Consider the following 20,537-nt stretch of genomic DNA (forward strand, 5'->3'; position numbering starts at 1 on the left):
CTCTATGAAGAGTGAATTTAGCCCTTTCACAAGGTGAATTTTAGCTTTAAAATGAAGTCTCCTTAATCACATTCCAACATGGGCGGGAGATTATCTGCTTGAACTTTGAATAGTTTTTATTTCCGTACAGTCATTCAGTTATTTTCCATACACAGGGGTGGGATCCCAAAGTAGTATGAAACGAGACATCACTACAAGAGACAATGATTGGCAGATTCCTTTTTTTTAAAGAAGCTGTGTGAGAATGTAGAAAAGGCAACACACAACACACACACACACACACACACACACACACATACACAGACACACTCATCCACACAAACGCACACATAAACAAACACAAGTTAACTTTGAATAATTTGACCCTGATTGGATTTGAAGTTGGAAATCAATTATTTTGAAGAAGTGCGAAGAAAATTTGATTTATCAGTGTTTGAAAAATCTGTTTTCCTGTCACTATCGCAGCTTATGATAGTAAAACTTTGTAACCTTCTCAGCGTAGATGTCCATTCATGCTTTTCATTTCATTTTTCTCTCAGTATAGCCAAACGATCAATCACTTTTTTTTAGTGTCCCATTGCACTCTATGATTGTCTTTTTACATACTGTACATTTTTCCAGTTGAGCGTAAATAGTGCCTACCTTCAGTGTCACTTTCCACAAAAATCAAATTAACTTGGGGAAAAAATCATCAGTCACATGCAACTGTAACCATTAACGATATGAAATGAAAAACCGCGAATTATACGGTACTCTGATAAATTTTACGACGTGATCATTTACATGAGAACAATTGTAACTCAACCACGGAGGGAGATTATGTAAAGTGGTTTTGAACTTAATTCACGTGAATTCCACGAATGTGGTATTTGGGGGGGGGGGGCAGTAACGCTCATCAGAGGACAAAGCTCATTAACAATACTATATGTAAAACCTTCTGGTGGCTATATAGTAACATTATTCTGTCATCACTGAATTAATTGATACGCTCTATTTCTGAAAAATAAAGGGTTATGGATTTTTCTTTTTATATTTTGGTCAGAATGTGGATTAATAGCTATAGGGGATTACTAATTTTCCAGGGAAACATTTTCGGAGTCTACTCCGTACAAAACACATTTCACGACCGTTTGTTACCCTGCATTTTCAAACCCTGTCATTTGTGTGTATGCCTGCATGCAGCTGTGTACAGTATCTACTATGATTGTGTTTACCATGCAGTGCAAAATGGCACTGCAGAAAAAAAAAATCATTACTATCCAATCTGCTCCATTTGGTACGTCGTTGTTTTATGTAGCTCTTTGTAGCTTATTGTTCAAATTTACGTCCTCACGTACATATCACGTACAAATGTAAAAAACATAACAAAATGAAACTGTAAAATTACCGTGAAAATCAACTTTTGAAATTGATTTTGATAGAACATTATGGTTAAAATCAAGAAAAAATGTCCCATAATTTACTGCAGCAATATTTCAACTCATTGACCCCTCGAAATCGACGTTTTTCACACAGTATGCTGGGAAAAAACTGTTTGCAAATATAAAAGTTTTTCGACTTTAAATCCATTTGGGGGCAGTTTTTGTGCTCAATAACGTTCATGAGTATATTACGTTTTCAGTACATATTTTTTTTTTTGAATCGGTGGTTGTTCTTTGTTATAGAAATCTCAGATGTACGTATTTCATTAAAACAAATACTGTTTACAATACCATGCTTATATATTACCTACATCATATATAGCAATTATCAAATACTCGAGCTGTTCGTAGATAGATCTACTTCTTACAAGATCCAATCGGCGGTAGATTACTCCTCTCTCTCGCAGTTGCCATCTTTGACTTATGATTTATGATTATGACGTCTAACAAATTGTTCAAACAATACAATGTTAAATGTATATACTCTGTATTATGTTTTACCTTTTGTTGGATGGAAATAAAGTATCAAATTGAGATAATTACTTGTATTTTGGTGTGCCAACCCATTCTACAACGGGAAGTAAGAGAATATTGAAATTTGGCCATTATAAGATGTTAATAAAATTAAATTGTCATAAGAAGATAATGAAATTGTAACGCGACCGTTATTTATGTTCGTATCAGGGATAGCTCTTCTTACAAGACACGTCACTCCACAATTAGGAATCGATTGAACACCAATTTAACTCATAAATGTGGTTTAATACATAGAGTAATGATAATGGAGCCAGTAAGCAATTACAAGCTTTTCTTATAACATCACAACATACATTAAGAAACTTCTTGTATCACCGGCATGTCGACCTATACTAAGCTCATAGTGTACTAGTGTATAAAACACAGTTTTGGCCACTTCACAGGCCTCTAGCGGTTCATGTGTCAAGTTTAAATGCTCAGAATCGTGAACGTGCATTTGTTTGTGCACTTTAACTTAATATTTCATCCATTGAGGGTACTACAGGATCATTTTATACACAAATTTTGGGTGACATATAACATGACAGAAATCAATATCCGATATTTCCATGCAGAGGATTATTGCAGTCCTTTGGAACTCTTTTTCCTGTATCTTACACAATACCGTCAGGTCCCAAATGTGTTTGACTACTCCCACAACGTACAATCCATATACTACAAGAATCTCATAAGAGGGATATGACATTAACCTCACTTGTCTACATTTATATACATTATACTACACATTTGTATAGTACAACGGGGCTCATACACAATAATCAGTGATCATGTAATATAATTATAAGGCACATATGACTCACATTCTCATAGAGAGTCCTCCACAGTCCACGCGGCAGATTTCTATACTATCGCCGATGACTAGTGTCAAACATAAAGCTCTCCTCACCGCGGGACCGGTTCAGTGTTGGGGATACAATGACACGAGATTCACGCGACTGGTGGCACTCTGCGACCATATACCAATGCACTTTCACTTGGGTTGATTAGCTCCGGTAAACAGTACAAACACAGTCATAGCCATCCATAAAGCTGATACTTTCCATTTCCATTAACTGCGATTCCAAAGTAGGACACAATTTCCAACGTACAGCAAGCAGGATACAAATGGTGAAGACAATATAACGTGATGTGCCCACATATCTTTCACACATATGATGATTTAGGACGAGTATAGCGAAAGAGAGCAATGTGATTTTCTAGCCTCAGGTCTGAAGGGCGTTTATATGCAAGCGATGTCGTCCGAGGTAGTTTCTCCTTCCTTCGCCAGTTCACAAACCAAGCAGGTCGGTAATCACAAATAAACCACCACAAACTATACAGTACAGGTATAATAATGACATATTTACAGGTCGAAGCCACTAGTTATAGACTCCTTTAAAACAGAACCACCCCACGTTTCTTGCACTGACATGCTGCCTCACTGGTACCAGAATTGAGAGAGAGAGTCTCGATATTTTACATCTGCTATATATTCTCCAGCCCCAGTGGTCTCCATCCCCTTTTCCCCCTAAATTTTCCAAGAAAGACATAAAAGATAACAACACAGCACTCTGCACTGCCCTCCACCAGTAGAGCGATGACCACAAAGATAAACAGGAAGGAAGATAAGAGACAGGGGGCTTTAACCACAGCTCAGGCAGGGGATGGGGAGAGGGCTAGTCCTACTGCTACGAAAACAAATCATTACTGTTTTAAATGGATGTAACACTGCTGAACTACAAAATATGCTCACTTATATACACTATATACAACAATGTTGCAAGAAATTTCATAGAGAGGTCTACAAGAGCAAGTATAGAAATATATTGTATGCATGCTGCTGCATTGGCTGTCTGATCAGACTTGTATCGGTATTTCCAACACTAACTTAGCTATCGACAGACTTATTTTCTCAAACAATGTGAATGCAAAGGGGACATACTCCTTGGAGGGCACAACCATATATAACCCTTCTTTATTACTGTGTTACAAAATATTAGGTTAATTATTCTTGGATCGAGTGTAAAGTCAACATGCTGTAATGAAAGCGTTATGACACTTGCTGAAAAAAAAAAGTTATGAATGTACCATCGGGTGACTTCTCAAATTTTAATGACTCTCTCGGTTTCGCAGCATTCAATAAAACACTCAACTTTGAAAGTGCAATGTTTTGGAGTACAGTGAAAACCAAGTCTAATTTGGCTTGCTCATAATGTTTACTTATGTATTTTTGTGAAAATCTATGTAATTTAGGGTTATTGGTTTCAAGTATACATATAGTTTTTAATGTTATTATTTAGCCCACTTCATGTTGTTTATGTTATTATTTAGCCCACTTCACAGAAACGTCAACAAACAGGATCGTTTATGGCTAAGCAGACAAAACAAGATTGAACAATTCTATTTTTCATCAAGTGGTCAACATTTAAGGAAGGAAATATCATTTGAGTGCTTAAGGATGATAAGTGCGAAAGGTCCATTACTCTTTATCTGACATTTGAGATGAGTAATTTGTTAATTATTTGAAGGAGATAGAGCGACCACTCCTTTGTTAGGAATTAAGCTTTGCCTCTTGAATAAAATAGATAAAGCCTTAATTCATACAAGAGATTAGTATGAGATGAAATAAAATTATGCAATGACCTTGTCGATGGGAATGGAAAATAAAATAAAACCAACCATAAAAAGCCCAAATGAACGTTGTCAGGTGGAAGAATTAACTCACCCGTATAAAGTGGTCTTTCTGTTAAACACACTTAATAAGGGTGGAAAAATGTATTCCCCCTCCCAAAACTTTGTCAATACTGAGAAGTGAAGTGACTAATTCTTTCCATCCCCTCTCAAGTTCATCAAAAGAAGCTTGTCAGACACGTGACAAAAAAAAAAAAAAAATGCGTGGAAAACTCCCAGGACGATCGATGCACATGCATTGAAAGCGACTGGGTTGGGTGAGGCAGACAAAGTACTTATTACCCACATGTCAGTTCTGAAAACAGCATCGCACGTGGAATACTACCGAGAGTATGTCAAGCTTTCATTCAGTAGTAAGGTGATTGTAAACTGCCTTCATTCTCGTTGCCCTCGTTAAGGATATTGTGACGTCAAAGGATCCTTACGACAACGATTGTGAGTAACCGACGCGACTCTGACAGTGGAATACTACCAGCTTACCGGCATGACGTCACATTGTGATCCGTCCTCGCTACCCGCAGGCTAGGTCACGTGGCTGCCAGCAAGAGGATTTCGTGTGCCTCGGGCTCGTACATTATGACGTCAAAATAGTTATAGCAACGAAACTCGGCCCTGTGTTGTGAAATTTTATACCATAGTAGTCCCGATATCATCCCTTCCACCCGGATTAGTTACGCGAGTCACCATGCAGCGGCATAGAGTGGGAAGATTGATGATGGTTTCAATTCTCCCGCAGATCACAACTCTATAATAAACCGCGATGATTGCCTTGATCAGTTTATTTTCCAACTAGTGCTTGTCAAATGCGTTTAGTCGCCACCCTTTATCGTCGTGTGACCAGAGCTATTTTAATGATTCGGTATGTACGTTTTGTAAGTCAAATATGTATGTGTGTTTTTTTTTAAACACAGATTGAATACGAACAACTCTAAAGGGTCAAAGCCACTCATGCTATATGATACGATTTCGCGTATAAATCATGTGATCAATACCTTTTATATCACAGAAATGGGACTCAACTGCTGTATCTCACATTTAGCCTGGATATCGATATCCATATCATACAAAATGTGCCTTGCAACTCTAAACTCTGTTTGTATTATTAACATTATGTTGATTTAGATACAAGCAAGTCGTTGTTCGTGTTGTTTTATGTATATTTTCCCGGCCAGGCACATATATAGCCCTGTATATATATATATATATATATATATATATATATATATATATATATATGTATATATATATATATATATATATATATATATATACATACGTAATACCCCTTGTCAGATATAATATATTCTTGACTTTGTAAAAGATAAAGACAATGTGTTGTATATTCTATATAGAACATCTTCTAACTCTTGCTCTGTGTCAGATGGACTCTGGAGTTACGTTAATGCCTTATTGTACATGTATGTCTTTTCGCTCCTGTTGATAACAAAAACATTTGAATACTAGTCATCAACATGACTGTACTGACTGTATACGTAATGGTTTACAATTGATTTTCCATTTTCCACCTTAATTCATTCATGTATTCGCCTGGTTTGATAACCATGTGTTACAATGCCTAGATCAGTGCTTTCATTTGTTTTGGTTTTGTTTTGTTTTGTTTTATTTTGTTTTGTTTTTTGCTTGTTCACAGTTTTTCAGTTTAAATCTTGAAATTATTTTCTTATGGACTAGTCATTATACTGCAATTTTTTAAAGGCGAATACTTCTGTACCAAGTTATTCTAGTATATGGCCATTGTGCCTCACGATTTCACTTGCAAAGCTATTTGATTTTGAAATTTGATTGCATAAGGAATGCGTGAACAAACAACACGAAGGCCCTATATACAAAACCAATATTAATGACCATATGATTATGTACTGACAAATACAAGCTCTTTGTCAATATCATTCAAAGCATCGATGCTGTTAATCACCTCTGCATTCACCAGTCATTGATTTATTTTTGCTACTTATTGGTGTGACTTCCATGATAATGATTTATATTTCCTTTGCCAATAGTGATGACGCTGAAATAATACATATGATATTGATAATGATAATAATTACAAGCAGAAAAGAAGACAAAGAGAATGGCAATTTGCTGAAGAGCGACAATGATCATATACTTTTCATAGTCATCATTTTAATCTTGTTTCCAGGCGTTCTGTTAACTCCTCTCGGTGACCCTTGACCCTTGACCCTCGTCACCCAATCCTCGTCCAAGTGACCTCATGGGGCCGTACTCGATGCCAGATTCGATCGACCACTGCGTATCCCCCGACGGCCGACCAACCATCCTAAGAGGTGAGGTGATCGAGGGTCAAGACCCGCTGAGACAGGGAGCTTAATTAAACTGAAAATCCATTCTGCGTTCGATCTGAAATTGATAACCACGGTCCAATCAAACAACCAGAGCAGTAAAATTTTCACAAGAAAAGATTTTTCTTTTTTTTGTTGTTGTTGTTGCAATCTTTAAATTGGAAAAGAAAGTTCAAAACTCATGGATTTTTTTTAAAGCCATGAACTACCAAAGTATTCATGACTTCTTGAAAATGGTCGCAACCTCTTATGCAAATTAGATAAACTGACGATATTATCGCCGCACAATAACACAAAAACAAAACAAAAATTAAAAGATAAAATCTTTAGAGATACCCTTGCTAGCTCATTACAAAAAAAAAGGTGCATTCTGTAATATGTTACACGTCACTCCTTCCATTCCGTTTCCATTAAAAATTGAAATTAACGAATATTTGTTTACATGTCAACAAAAGAAATGGTCGATGATATCAACTAGTTTGCACAATGTAATTGTGACCGTATAGTCCTGTGAACACTTTTGACTTTGTGAAACATCGTACTTATTCATGCCCAATTCGATTCTTTCTTCTTCTTTTTTTTTTTAGTTTGCTTAATATTACTCTATCAAAACCATGGGGTCTAATTTTACTTTTATTCAGAGTATACAGATGGGATCTTTTTTTTTAAAGATGTAATAAAATTGGTAGAGTATTTGTCCACTTCATCAACTGGAGAAAATGGGGATAAAAAAGAAATAGTTCCGATACTGCAGTTCCCAATTTATCGACTCGACGGTTTCCCTTGTAGTCGACTCGCCGACTTCCGGCAACTCGTCCATTTGTTTGCGCTTTGAAGCTTGCTTTGAGTATGAGAAAGGGAGGTCGGAGGTCAGATAAAGGGGACAAGCCCGTTAGCAGGAGAGTCTGAAGAAAGCAAACGAAACCATGGATGGACCATTTCATTTCATAAGTTATGATTGATGACAAAAAAAAAGAAAGAAAGAAAGAATTGTGGTTGCAAAGCGTTACACTCGTTTCTCCCACTAAGAACTCGCCCTCTGAATTCTGTCACATTTTATTCATTGATAGGGCGGATATAATATAGGCCTACGTGAATACCAAATTGGAGATGAGATATGGGGGGGGGGTGAGGGAGCGAAATTGCAAGCGACAGAATAATTGAAGGAAACAGATAAAGAGCGATATATTTGCACTATTCAAACTTTTAGTAACATTGGTTAAGGTCTTAGTCCATTAATTTTTTTTTTTCATTTAAGGCACTCATACCCAACATCCTAAAATCCTATTGATCTTGTGTATGAGCAGGCCTCCACGAGATTAAAAGAGTTGCCTGGATAAAGCTTGTTTGTTTTACATCGTGTTTTAAGGAGAAACAAGACATCTAAATATTGTACTCTTCTTTCCGATCTCATCGTTTCTCCATAGAGTTTGAAGACATGATAAGAAGTGATGGGCGTCTAAGCCAATCTCAGGCTGCCGATCATGTCCAAAGCACCAGCAACGCCCATACTCCGACCACACCTGATGCTCCACAGACCCCTGCCACACCCATAACTCCAGGAACTCCCCACACCCCCACCTCGTTCCTCGGCCCTCCCATCACTCCAACCAACCCCGGCCCGTACCGGACGCGCATGCCCTCGTTGACGGAGAGCGATTCGCAGTCGTCAGTCCTCACACAATCGGATTCTGCATCGGACCAGCAGAGCGACTCTGCTTCAGTTTGCAGCGGGTCGGACTGGGCTAACTTCGACATCAGCCCGCTGGTGAAGGAAGAGCTGAAGCAGGCTATCGTGTCGAGGAGAAAGACACACGGACTACCAGACGTGCGAATTGACTTTGAGCCAAAACCACCTAGCCAGGTTAGATTATAAAACGATCAAAAGAATTCAGAGATTAATAGACGTGTAGACTGGTGGATAGATAGGTAGAGAGAGAAAGACAGTGAGGTGATTATACAATATCATGTAAAAGATGAGGTCACAATAGGATACAGAATGATGCACGTGTTTGCTCAGATTAGTCAAAAGCTTTTTTAAGATATGTCTCCAGCTCTATTCTATTACATGCATTGACATTCAAAGGTCGCATATCCTTTTTGGAAGCGTCATGACATTTTGCATGGTTGAAAAAAAATGATGTCTCCCAATATCATGTATGAAATTTGATGGTAATGCACCTTCGAGTTGGTTTTTTCCCCCTTCTTTTTTGAAGAAATATAAAACAGTTTAATCCCCTGCCACTCGAGAATACCCTCCCTTTTTGTACCAAGAATAACGGTTGGATTTTTTTTTTTTTTTTTTGGGGGGGGGGGGGGGGGGGGGGGTCCGAATAAATTCACTGGAAATCTATAGACTAATAGTGGTGCTCTCCCCTCCATCATAAAGGAGTTTCCGGTTTTATTATTCTGAGGAAAGGTCTGACTCACCTACCTCTGCAATATACCAGCTTGTGAAAGGAATCTAATTTTCAGGGTTACAAAAGGGACACACGAACTTAAGCTTGGGGTGTTGAAAATAAGTAAAGACAACACGTTGCAGAGTATGCTATCTTACTGGCTGTGCTAAAATTCATGACGTTTCTCGATTCAAACGAAGTCTAAATACACAGGAAATGAATTATACACTCAGCAAAAAAAAGAAAGTAAACGCTTTTTCAAGTTTGGATTTCTCATAGAATATTTCGCTGAAAGCTAAAGTATTATATACCATATTGAAGGTAATTTAATTGGCTATCAACCTGGTAGGTCAACAAAAAGGGAAACTTAACGCATGAGTGAGCACCATCGTTTTTCTCTTCCGGGGCACAAAAGTAAAAATTGCAAAACTGAACAAGTTGCCATTCATGCGTATGTGCTCTTCCATGAAACAATAAGAACAAACAACAAATTTCACGAAAAAAGAAACATGAATTAAGTTGCAAAAAACAAACCTTTGATCTCTATGATATCTTTAAAGCCCAAAAGACTAATGAAGGCTAAAAATAATGGAGGAAAATAACGCTTCTTATGTCAAATCTAAATTCAAATGAAATAAGAGAAGAAGTTTAAATTAACAAAAATGGTAGAAATTTGAGCCTTTTTTCAAATTAGGAAATTGTAAATAATGTTTGGTTCTTGAAATTGTCACATGGATTTTAAATCACTAGACTAAAATAAAATAAATAAAGAAATTCTGCTCATCTAATCATCTTTATGCTTTTTATTCCCTATGTCATTTGAAGTTTGACTTGACAGAAAATTCTTGTTTTTCCCCTTTAGTTTCCCAGATTGTTTTTCTTAGTGTTAATAAAGAAATAAAGAGAACAAAAATTTATTTTTCCTATTTCATTCATGTCTCTCATTGTGTTAAACTGGTCTTTTGTTGTCAATGTTATATCGTGAAGGTCATTTGCGAATGAAAGAGAACATGTCAATTTTTGCAATTTTTAATTTTGTGCCTTGGAGGACAAAAACGAACGTGCTCACTCATGCGTAAAGTTTCCCTTTTAATTAACCTATGAGCTTAATAGCCAATTAAATTACCTTTAATATGGTATATAATACATTGATTTTCATCAAAACCTTCTATGAAAAATATGACCTCGAAAAAGTGTTTACTTTATTTTTTTGCTGAGTGTATTACGCAAGGATTTTCCGGATATTTATTGACGAAACTACGAAATTAGATACATGCATCATAGTTAAGATATCAAGAATTTTAATGAATGTCTGGTAACAGTACTAACTAAAGATTACGTCTTCCAAACCTATGACAATAGTAGACATGACCCGGAGATTGTGACGTCATCACTGTGTGTGTGTGTGTGTGTGTGTGTGTGTGTGCATTTTTTTCTTTTGCTGTTAATGTAATGTGACAACTTTCATACGAGGCAGCTTTCACAAAAAGCAGAAACAAAGGCAAAATCCAGTCAAATTGAAGGAAGGCCATATTGAAATGCACGATGGGATGAGATAATGATGTCCTATGTGTCATAAAAAGACAGTACTCTCAAAAATTACCTACCGAAAATGCGTTTTGATTATCAAGCAAGGAGCCTTCGACCGTTATGGACATTTAGGACAGAATGATGTTCTGTAATTTTCCTGCCATCAAATTGTTAATAGGAGAGAGAAAAAAGTTATGCAGAGGACACAACACTTATTGGATCGCGACTAATATTGGATAAGTTAATCTAAACCAGTGAGGTACATGAAGACCATTAACAGTGCAGGTATGAGGAGACTAAAAAGAAGGCGTGTCTCTCAATTCATTCACCAGAACAGGAAACGAAGATTAAAGGTAGTGTTTATTATTGGGAGCAGTGATTAAAAAATGTTCGAGTTATCACATTTGATGCATATATGTGTAGGTCTGTTGTATCACAAAACATCCTGCCATATAAAAATTTCGCACTAAAGCCTAAAATGTACGGAGATATCGCTGTTTTTCTCAATAAACCATATCTGTATAGATGGTTTAGTCTAGAAACAATTTCATTATAACTATTGTTCACATTTTGTATATATAACAATACTTAACATTGATTATACTGATTAACATTTTTACATTGATTATTTCCAACCCCAACTCACGTTTTAGAACTATTTTGAAGCATTAAAGCTGGGTCTTTGTTTAATCTGCAAATGGTAAATAATGCTTTTAACTGTATCCAGAGATGACTGACAATCGTTGTTCTATATGCAGATGATTTTTATGTGGCCACTGTATAATCTGAAATCATTGCCGACTGCTAAAAATAAAGCAGTCCCGTTACACTCTGTCATGCTCTGCACAATCAATAAATGTATTCCAATTTTCAGGTCATGTATTGGCGCATACCAGTTACCGGTAGCTAGCTATTGTAGTTGGATATCAGCAGTTTGCTGTTAGAGTCCAACTGACAGACAGTTCAATCTATAGATGTGACGACAAGTTGATCGAGCGGTATTGTACTGTTACGTAAGACCACACCACTCTTCGAGGGCTAGCACAGGTTTCGTCAAAAACGCCGACAAAAGGGTGACGTCAAACCGAAATGTATCACCACCATGTACCTATTGTTTGCAGTCGCTTGCGGAGGAGCCGTTTCAATAGAGAATAAACAGTATTAGCAGTGTCTTGGGTAACGAATGCATTCTCAGTCTGTTTTGAGCCCAATAAGAGGAATTCGTTCCCATGGCCTACTTCTACTTTCTATTTTCAGAAACTCTTGGTCCTAATTCCGATGGACTGATACCGGAAATATTTTTATAGACCAGGTGACTCATGGGTAAGGGGGTTACAGAACAAAAAAAAAGAAGAAAAGAAAGAAATAGCATGTGCAATATGCAAATATTCATAAACAATTATACAATTATGCACATATTATGTGCATATATATATATATATATATATATATATATACATATATATATTGAGATATCACGTATTGGCTCCACGAAGAAATGAAGAAACAAACTGGTAATGCATTTTTGGCCAATAAAGAATGAGTTTATTCGATGCAAATTTTCGGCGTCCTACGCCTTCTTCAGGAGTCTTGTCAAGACTTGAGATTTGAGTCGAATAAACTCATGCTTTATTGGCCAAAAATACATTACCAGTTTGTTTCTTCATTTATACATATAATTCATCTAAATACAGTAAAATGGAGAATAGAATGATATACAGAGATTAGAATTAAAAAATCTGCAATTGCCGTGTTATAACTGCGAGAGTCGAAAATCAGGTGGGAAAAGGTTCGGATTGCTCCGGATGAATTAAACTTTATCCTCAGTTGTTTCTGAAACAATACTGTCAGTTCCACCATGTGAACATTCAGAATATAGCTTGTACTATCAAACTGGAGAGACAATATGATCTGAATCTGAATCTGAATGAATCTGAAATAATACATACCAATTCAATTCAAATCAGATGAAATTTCATTTCTAATAACACATGTTTGTTATCAATACAGATTCAAAAAAAAAACAATACAATGTATTAAAAAAATATATGCACTTATATTTACGGAACTAATTGTTACTGGAAAAGAGAGATGGTAAATGGATGAACAGAGAGGTGATCAACGGACTGCATCTACACTAACTATACACAACCTTGTCGGTGCACGGCAAGTCGCGCCGTGCTGCGCACGGCGTCTGGTCGGGCTAGGTCAACATGTGCCTGGCGGCAAATGGTATAGAGGATGACTTTTGTAGATGAAACAAAAACACAGCTTTAGTGATTCAAAATAGTTCTAAAATGTGAGTAAGGGATAGAAACAACCGATGTAAAAATTTGAATCAGTATAATTAATGTTAAGTATTGTTAAATATACAAAATGTGAACAGTGGTTTTAATAAAAATGTTTCTTGACTAAATGGTTTAGTGAGAAAAACAGTGACGTCTCCTTACATTTTTGGCTTTATTGCGAAATTCTTGTATTGTAGGATGTTTTGTGACACAACTGACCGACATATGCATCAAATGTGATAACTCGAACATTTTTTTTAAATCACTGTTCAAAATGGTAAACAATACCTTCAACAGAGTGTGAAAGAGAGAAAGATAGAGAGAGGGGGATCTAGGGGGATCTACAGGGGGAGAGATGCAAATGGATAGACAGACAAAAACTGAGGGAGGTGTGTTGACAGCAGTTCAGAAGAATGTAAAAAAATAGATGACTATTATGATGACAGTGATCATGACGAAACACTCTATCCTGGTGGTTCAAAGATTTTGCTGTTATTTTACACCGTGCAGTGTTGTCACCAAACACCATAGACTGACCGGTGTGTGCGAAAGACGAGTGCGTTGTCGAGGTACATGGTGGGCTGGAACCAGTGACATGGTGTGTGTGCCATAATGTGTGTAGGCATGTTGCACCTTTTTATCAGCACCGACATTGTAGTCATTATAGTGATCACTGTATCCACACAGGTGTAGAAATTGGTGTACCATAAAATGGTGTTGTGGTGTTAAGTGAACTGACACCGGTGTAATACCACGATATTGATGTCATGGTGCATAGTGTCTCGGTGGTGTCAATGAGTGTCGTGAGGTGTTATCCGACGCTGTGCATCTGAATCAATCACATTTATGTCAATGGAAGCAAACGTGTCCTCTTATAATATTACGTAGAATGAAGAATCAGGTTAAAGCTAAGTAGGCCTAATGATTGCACCCATTAAAGTTAACCGGAAATGCAGGACTCTCAAAATCAGGAATAAGCTTAGTTTGAGATTTCTAATGAGGCAACGCAAAATAATCAGCTGCATGTTAAGAAGGATAAGAATGACAGGAAGAAAACTGGGCATTATTGTGTATCACTGGTTGATACATTTATCCTAACTTGATTTGTTTCAAAAGCTCGTTATATTTTAGCCATTAAATATATTATGAGCAGCACCTTTTCACAGAAAGGGTCGCCCTATATAACATGCATATAATGTTGATATGAACAATAAGATATCTTTCATACTCGACGTAAACTGCGGCGATTTGCATTTCTATAATCTAGGATATCTGGACAAGCGATGCCTCCGTAGGCAGTACATGACATATAAAATCGTGGCACTTACTCACGGTATTGCCATGATAATCAAAGTTTTATATCTCCCCATGTTGGCCTAAACCTTTGGTAGTTGTCATTTACGACGTTCTGTCATCAACTACAACACGATAGCACTTTCCATGCATGTCCTATCGCAAAACAAACAAACAAACAAACAAACAGACAAACAAACAACACAAAATCAGGGAATTCCCCCATTGATTACCATCATGAGTTCACCAATTTATTATCTATTTTTTGTTGTTTTTTTTTCTTGTTCCCTCTGCACACAGTTGACCCCAGAGGAAGAGACGAGAAGAGAACAGCAGAAGGAAAGAAATCGATCGGCGGCTGCCAAGTGCCGGAGCAAGAAACGACATGCTGTGGAGAGGCTGGTTGAAGTACGTATTTTTAGACATAGCCATAGGTTCGAGAACTTCTTTTTACTCACCAAGTCATTCACGTAAAAACAAACGAAACCCAAACAAGCAAGCACTGAAACAAAATCGGTGCACTAGTGATGGAGCAGGGATCTCAGTTGTAGGATAACTTGCCAGTACATCGTCAAATATGGCGTCTGTTGGACCTCTTAACATGTCCTTTTCATAGTTGTGATGTCACTTGAAAAGTACTTAGCACCGACTTTTTATTGGCTGTCTATGTTGTAGAAGATTTTCTGTTTTTGAATTGACAAAGGCTTGACTGGAATCACTGCTCAAACTGCGACAAGAACACTGCTTATATCATGCCTTCATGGCGTATCGTGATATTCTAAGTCACCAAAAGATTCATCTGATTGGAATATCAACTGGTTGAAAGTTCATTTTGTCACAATCAGTTGCAAGAACAGGTAATTTGCAATTGATTGTGACAAAATTTTTGAAAGTTCAACCAATATTCTAAGTCGTAGAATGAAAGGAAGGATGCAGCATTTCTCCAATCTTAGTATTTAAAAAGGCTGGATATGAAATGTTTTGTTCTCTTGCTGTTTGATGACAGAAAAAAAAAAAGACGAATAATGCTACCATGGGAGATGATTGTGTCCTTGTTTAAGACGACGATATTTTACTTACAACATTAACACAGATTATGATCATGGTGAGAGTGTGCATTGTGTCTCATTAGTCTGGATATGTTTTACTCCGCATCAAAAATTTATTCAGCGAATTCAATGCGAATTATTTTTTTTTAGTACACCTATGCAACCACGATTGTGCGAGATAGTCAATTGACAGCATGAATAAGTCTGGAGAATTAAAACAATCTTTCAATTGAGACCATTTCAAACGTAATTAGATTGATGTCTGCTATTGTTGTCCCGATCTTCCGGCAAATCCTTCATTTTGGTTGATTTTTGTTGAATTGTCCAGGAAGCTCAGGAGCTTGAAACGGCCAACGCCCAGCTCCGCAGTGAGATGAAAAGTTTGGAAGCGGAGCGTACGAAGCTTCAGTTCCTCCTCGACATGCACTCGCCAAACTGCCTTAAGCAATCCGCGATGACAACGTCACTGGATGTCGAGGCATCCGACGCGAAGAGAACTCGTCTGTCTACGTCAACGAAAGCTGTCGCGAGCGATACGATAGCGAGAACGTCTACGGCCAGCACAGCATCGTCATCGGGATATGCTTCGGTATCGCATGTGTCCCCCACGCCGTCCACGACGTGGAGTCAGAGCAGTACGGAGCCGTCGACGCCAGCTTTGCTAACACCCACGAGCTTGAACGACGCACCAATATTCCCCCATCCTTGCACCTCAATGACGTCCATGGACATACCCACGTTAGACGCTTCCGATGACGTCGCCAGTTGCATGGCATCATCGATTAGCGTCGACACGACGGACGTCACCACCGATGTCTTTCAGGCTGTATTCCCTCCTTTGGTTCCTCCCACTCCCGAAATGGATGACGACGAGGATCCTCTCTCGTCGTCGTTTGTGAAGCAATACCTCGGCGACGGTGATATCGGACCTGGCGATCTTTCTTTTCCGGTTGCCGACTGTCACGACATTCACATCCCTAACCAGACCTCGGGCACTCCTCAGATTGAGGAACCAATACAAGGAAGATCACTCGGGGAGTCGACTGGGGTGAGCACCGATCTCAGCCGCGGCTTCGGTGGTGAAATTTCTGACGAGCCAGAGGAGGCCCCATTGACGCTCTCCTTCTCAGCTCTTTTGGGTGTCTCGTCCCCAGAAGACTGGGTCATCATAGAAAACTCTGATGTACCATCGCCAGGAACAAGTGCAATAGACCTTGAATTGTTCGATAGTCGCCCGTTTGCGAGTGAGAGTTTCACCGCAGAGGGCGCTACATACGAGGCTCCAGTTCAGAGTGAACAAATCGGCTGCCATGGTAACCTCGTATCAAATTCCCATCACAAAGCGGGAAACGATATCAACCCACCCACATCATCTTGACACACACGCAATTACATTTCAGTTATTTATATACCGTACTAAGGCACCGACAGTACCTTCTTTCATCGTTCTATTAAGTCAATTTGTACATTGGAGTAGTCCTTACTAATTGCACAGCTCCACAATTCGCCGTGCCATGACATCTGTACTATGTCATCGCTGTACCCAATAAGATCATAAGTCATATTTATGTTCAATTTGTATGATCGACTGTGTCGTAGCTTTCATTGCTTAACTTTGCCGTCTATTTTTTGAATGTCTGACTGTAAGAGAATTATTTTGCTCGCTTTGAAAATTGTTCAGTTTCATTGATGACGACGTTCATTCAAAATTTGGCTTTTTAAAAAATATTATGACACGTTACGGGAGACAGTCCAAATGTAACACAGTCATAGCATCATGTAAAGTACATTATTATTATATAGCTTGCCAAATTACAATCATATCTCGTTCATTCCATGGCTGGTAGTTGCCTTATTTAACTTTAGCAGGACGTTTGAAGATGTCCATCAATTTATTTATTAGCGTGAGATCGGTGGCCACAGATGAATTCGATCTTACAATTTTGCATTTTCCACATCCGACGACGTTGACACTCTTTTATTTATGAAGTGTTAAGTGTCAAGAACTTGTGTGTATGTTGTACTTAGAAGGGGAAATCTATTCCAGCATTGCGTTTGTTTGTTTGTTTGTTTGTATGTTTGTTTAGCGAAGCCAACGGGAAAAAAGTGGAAGTAAAACATAAAACACAGCAAAATACTTTATTCATATGATCATGTGATTTAACTTAAACCTGCTTGCTGCTTCTGTCATTGAGAAAAAATATTTTTCTTCGCTGCTATTTATCAAGGCAGTACAAAATCTATTGGAATCTCTTTCAACTTCGATAAGATACTGTATCATTGCGACAGCTATGATAAAAGAATGTGTCAAATTCAAAAAGACCTGGGAAGGCGAGGGTATCTTCTCCGAGTCTGGCGACCAAAGAGTCTTTTAATCTCTTTTATATGCTTGAATTTTGCCAATCCTTCTCTTATCTTCCTTAGAAAAGACTGAAATACTAAACATTGGCTGTCATTTAATGATATCTGCCTTGAATATTCATCTTTCACTCCTGTGATAACAGATTTGCCTCCTCTGGCAATTTTTCTCTTGTTTTGTCAAAAAAGGAATATAGTATGGCAATTTTGTCTGGTTGGGATTCATGCATTTCAATCATATATAATGGATCTCTGTACGCACCTGCAGTGTCCTTGAATAATATCAATCGTAACACTTATTAAGACTGGTATTTAGGCATCACGTTAGCCTTAAATCATTAACTGTTGACTTGTACAGTGTACTTGGCTAAATAGAATAAGAGCTCATATAGGTGAAACATGCATGTAGGTGATACAGTAGGCCTACATGTATTGTCTGTATCTAGAATTACTTTCGTGTTTTTATTGGTTCAGCTGGAGTTCCGAGAGTAACGTTTGTCACCGTCACTCTCGATATCGAAGAGAACCGGGAAAATTGGGTTTACACTGTATTAATTTTCGGTATTTCAACCAAAACACATTCGACACTTCCCAAGTTGAATGTTATGCAAAAGAAATCTCTATTTTCATAAGAATGATTATTGTTATCTCGTTTTTTGGTTTTTTTTTTCCTTTTACTATCATTACCTGCCAGTACGTATAATCATTGTAAACGCGTGCGATCCACGCGTCTTAATAAAATGGAGAATATCCCAAGCAATGATGTTTGCAGGTGCCTCAAGGTCTTGTACACTAAAGATAACATTGGTGATCCATGATTAGTTCTGTTGAGATATGAATACACACTCAGTATTAATAGAACTCGGCTTTCTTGCCGTTGTTTTGATAAAAAGTAGTAGATACTCAGATTCGTTCATGCAGCGCAGTAAGGTGATGATTACTCAGATTTATTCCTCCGGGGCATGTGAACTTTGTAGAAATTTAGCTCTGCATATCGTCGTTTTAGGAATTCAACTCAAGCGCCCAGATATCGGTGGTGGTGATTTATTATACATTTTTATACAATTGTAGATGTTTTTTCTTTGCATGTGAACCCTGATTTATCTCTTTTGAGAATACAAAGTTTCCTCTGCAATCATTGTGATCTATCTTGGTGCAATAGGAGACTCAGTGACCTACTACCCCTAGAAGCATCCTTGACCTTGATGTATACAGGGGAAAACTGTCTTAAGGAGATGATTCCAATCATTTAATGATTTTTTTCCCTCTCGTCACGAGCCGTTCTCTCCTTTGAAAAAAACAGCAGCATGTATTTATTCAGCTGTATACTATCTATGTGTGTTTACCAAGTCTTTTTGTAAAAGTACAATATGTACATGTTAAATTCATGTTATGTACATGAAATTCAAGTCAGACTTGTCTTTCGGTAGTCGATTTCAGTTGTGTGGCTCAGCCAAGTAAAACAATTGTGTGTAAATACCTTTTTCTGTTTGGTGCATTTGTAAATAAATTCATGAAATATCTTTCTGGAAAATGTCTTATTGTGAAATACAAGTATACTGGTATAAGTGGTGTCATGTACTTGTCATTAATGAAACTCTACTAAGTCTCTTTATGATGTATCCAATTTATACTAAAGTATTCTTCATCCTGCAAAAGTTTTGCCTTGTGCTCAGATAAGAATCCAGAGGGAATTTGGGTGTACACATTAAATTTTGTACCAACTGCACACTGCATTGTACATGGAAATACGAAGTACATACACCTAATAATTTGAACAAAGAAATATACTCTGACATTTATTTTGTTATCAGTCAAAACATAACTACACAGATATTTGAGACCTTGTTTGACCAGTCGGAGTAACGGACAAGGACAGAATACGAAAATGAAATAAAAAGACGGAAATGAGAAAATAAAGTGGGAGAGGTTATACTGAGCAAATAATACACTGTGTTGAATAAAAGAATACTCTGTATATGAACAGAAGATTCTATAGTATCATATGACATAAACACAAGTATACAGTTAACAAAGATACTCAGGATTTGATTTTTTTTTTTTAAAGAGAAAGTGTAATCTGAAGAACAATGTTACATTTAAAGTGCACAATGTAGTAATCAACATTTCACTTCTTTTGCAAATCCCCTCATCTTCAGTCTCAGGAAAAGAACATGCATATAAATGCATATAAAATGTATAATTACGGTGTACGTCCTAAATGCAACTGGAGAGGACAATTTCAACAATCCCCAAAATACATGTTTTTATATACAATATACTTAGCTCTTGTCAGATTTATCACAAATCTATGTAGAAGAATTCAAGTATCATTTGCATGAGTCTAAAAATTTCTTGAAACAACTCAGTTCCTTGTCACATATACAGATAATGTTGCATACTGCATGTACATTTTGTATTTCAGACATTCTATCAATACACACAATGTCTATACAATAGCCTGAATAGCATAAAATTATTCCAAAAAGCAATGGCAAGTACAAAGCAATGAAATTTTGTGTACCTGTCAAACCTAGCAGTGTTTTCACTGTATAGTACCTCCATCTCAGTATTTGTTTGGTATCATGGCAATTTTAACTAAACTCACAACTAAGCCGTCATTCTAAGATTAAAGAATGCTCAAAAGATTAATCTTGACATATATATACAA

General features: G+C 37.4%; 1 protein-coding gene across 1 annotated transcript; it reads left to right on the forward strand.

Annotated features, from left to right (window-relative positions):
* Positions 1–6,857: 6,857 nt before the first annotated feature.
* Positions 6,858–16,886, forward strand: LOC139737577 (uncharacterized). Its single transcript, XM_071648259.1, has 4 exons — positions 6,858–6,934; positions 8,377–8,813; positions 14,760–14,867; positions 15,837–16,886. Exons 1-4 carry the CDS (start codon positions 6,862–6,864, stop codon positions 16,884–16,886), a joined length of 1,668 nt encoding a protein of 555 aa, XP_071504360.1. The 5' UTR covers positions 6,858–6,861.
* Positions 16,887–20,537: the final 3,651 nt, after the last annotated feature.

This window comes from Diadema antillarum, unplaced genomic scaffold (assembly GCF_040938485.1).
Source record: "Diadema antillarum isolate AM-2024a unplaced genomic scaffold, OU_Dant_1.0 seq00000696_RagTag, whole genome shotgun sequence".
NCBI lineage: Eukaryota > Metazoa > Echinodermata > Echinoidea > Diadematoida > Diadematidae > Diadema > Diadema antillarum.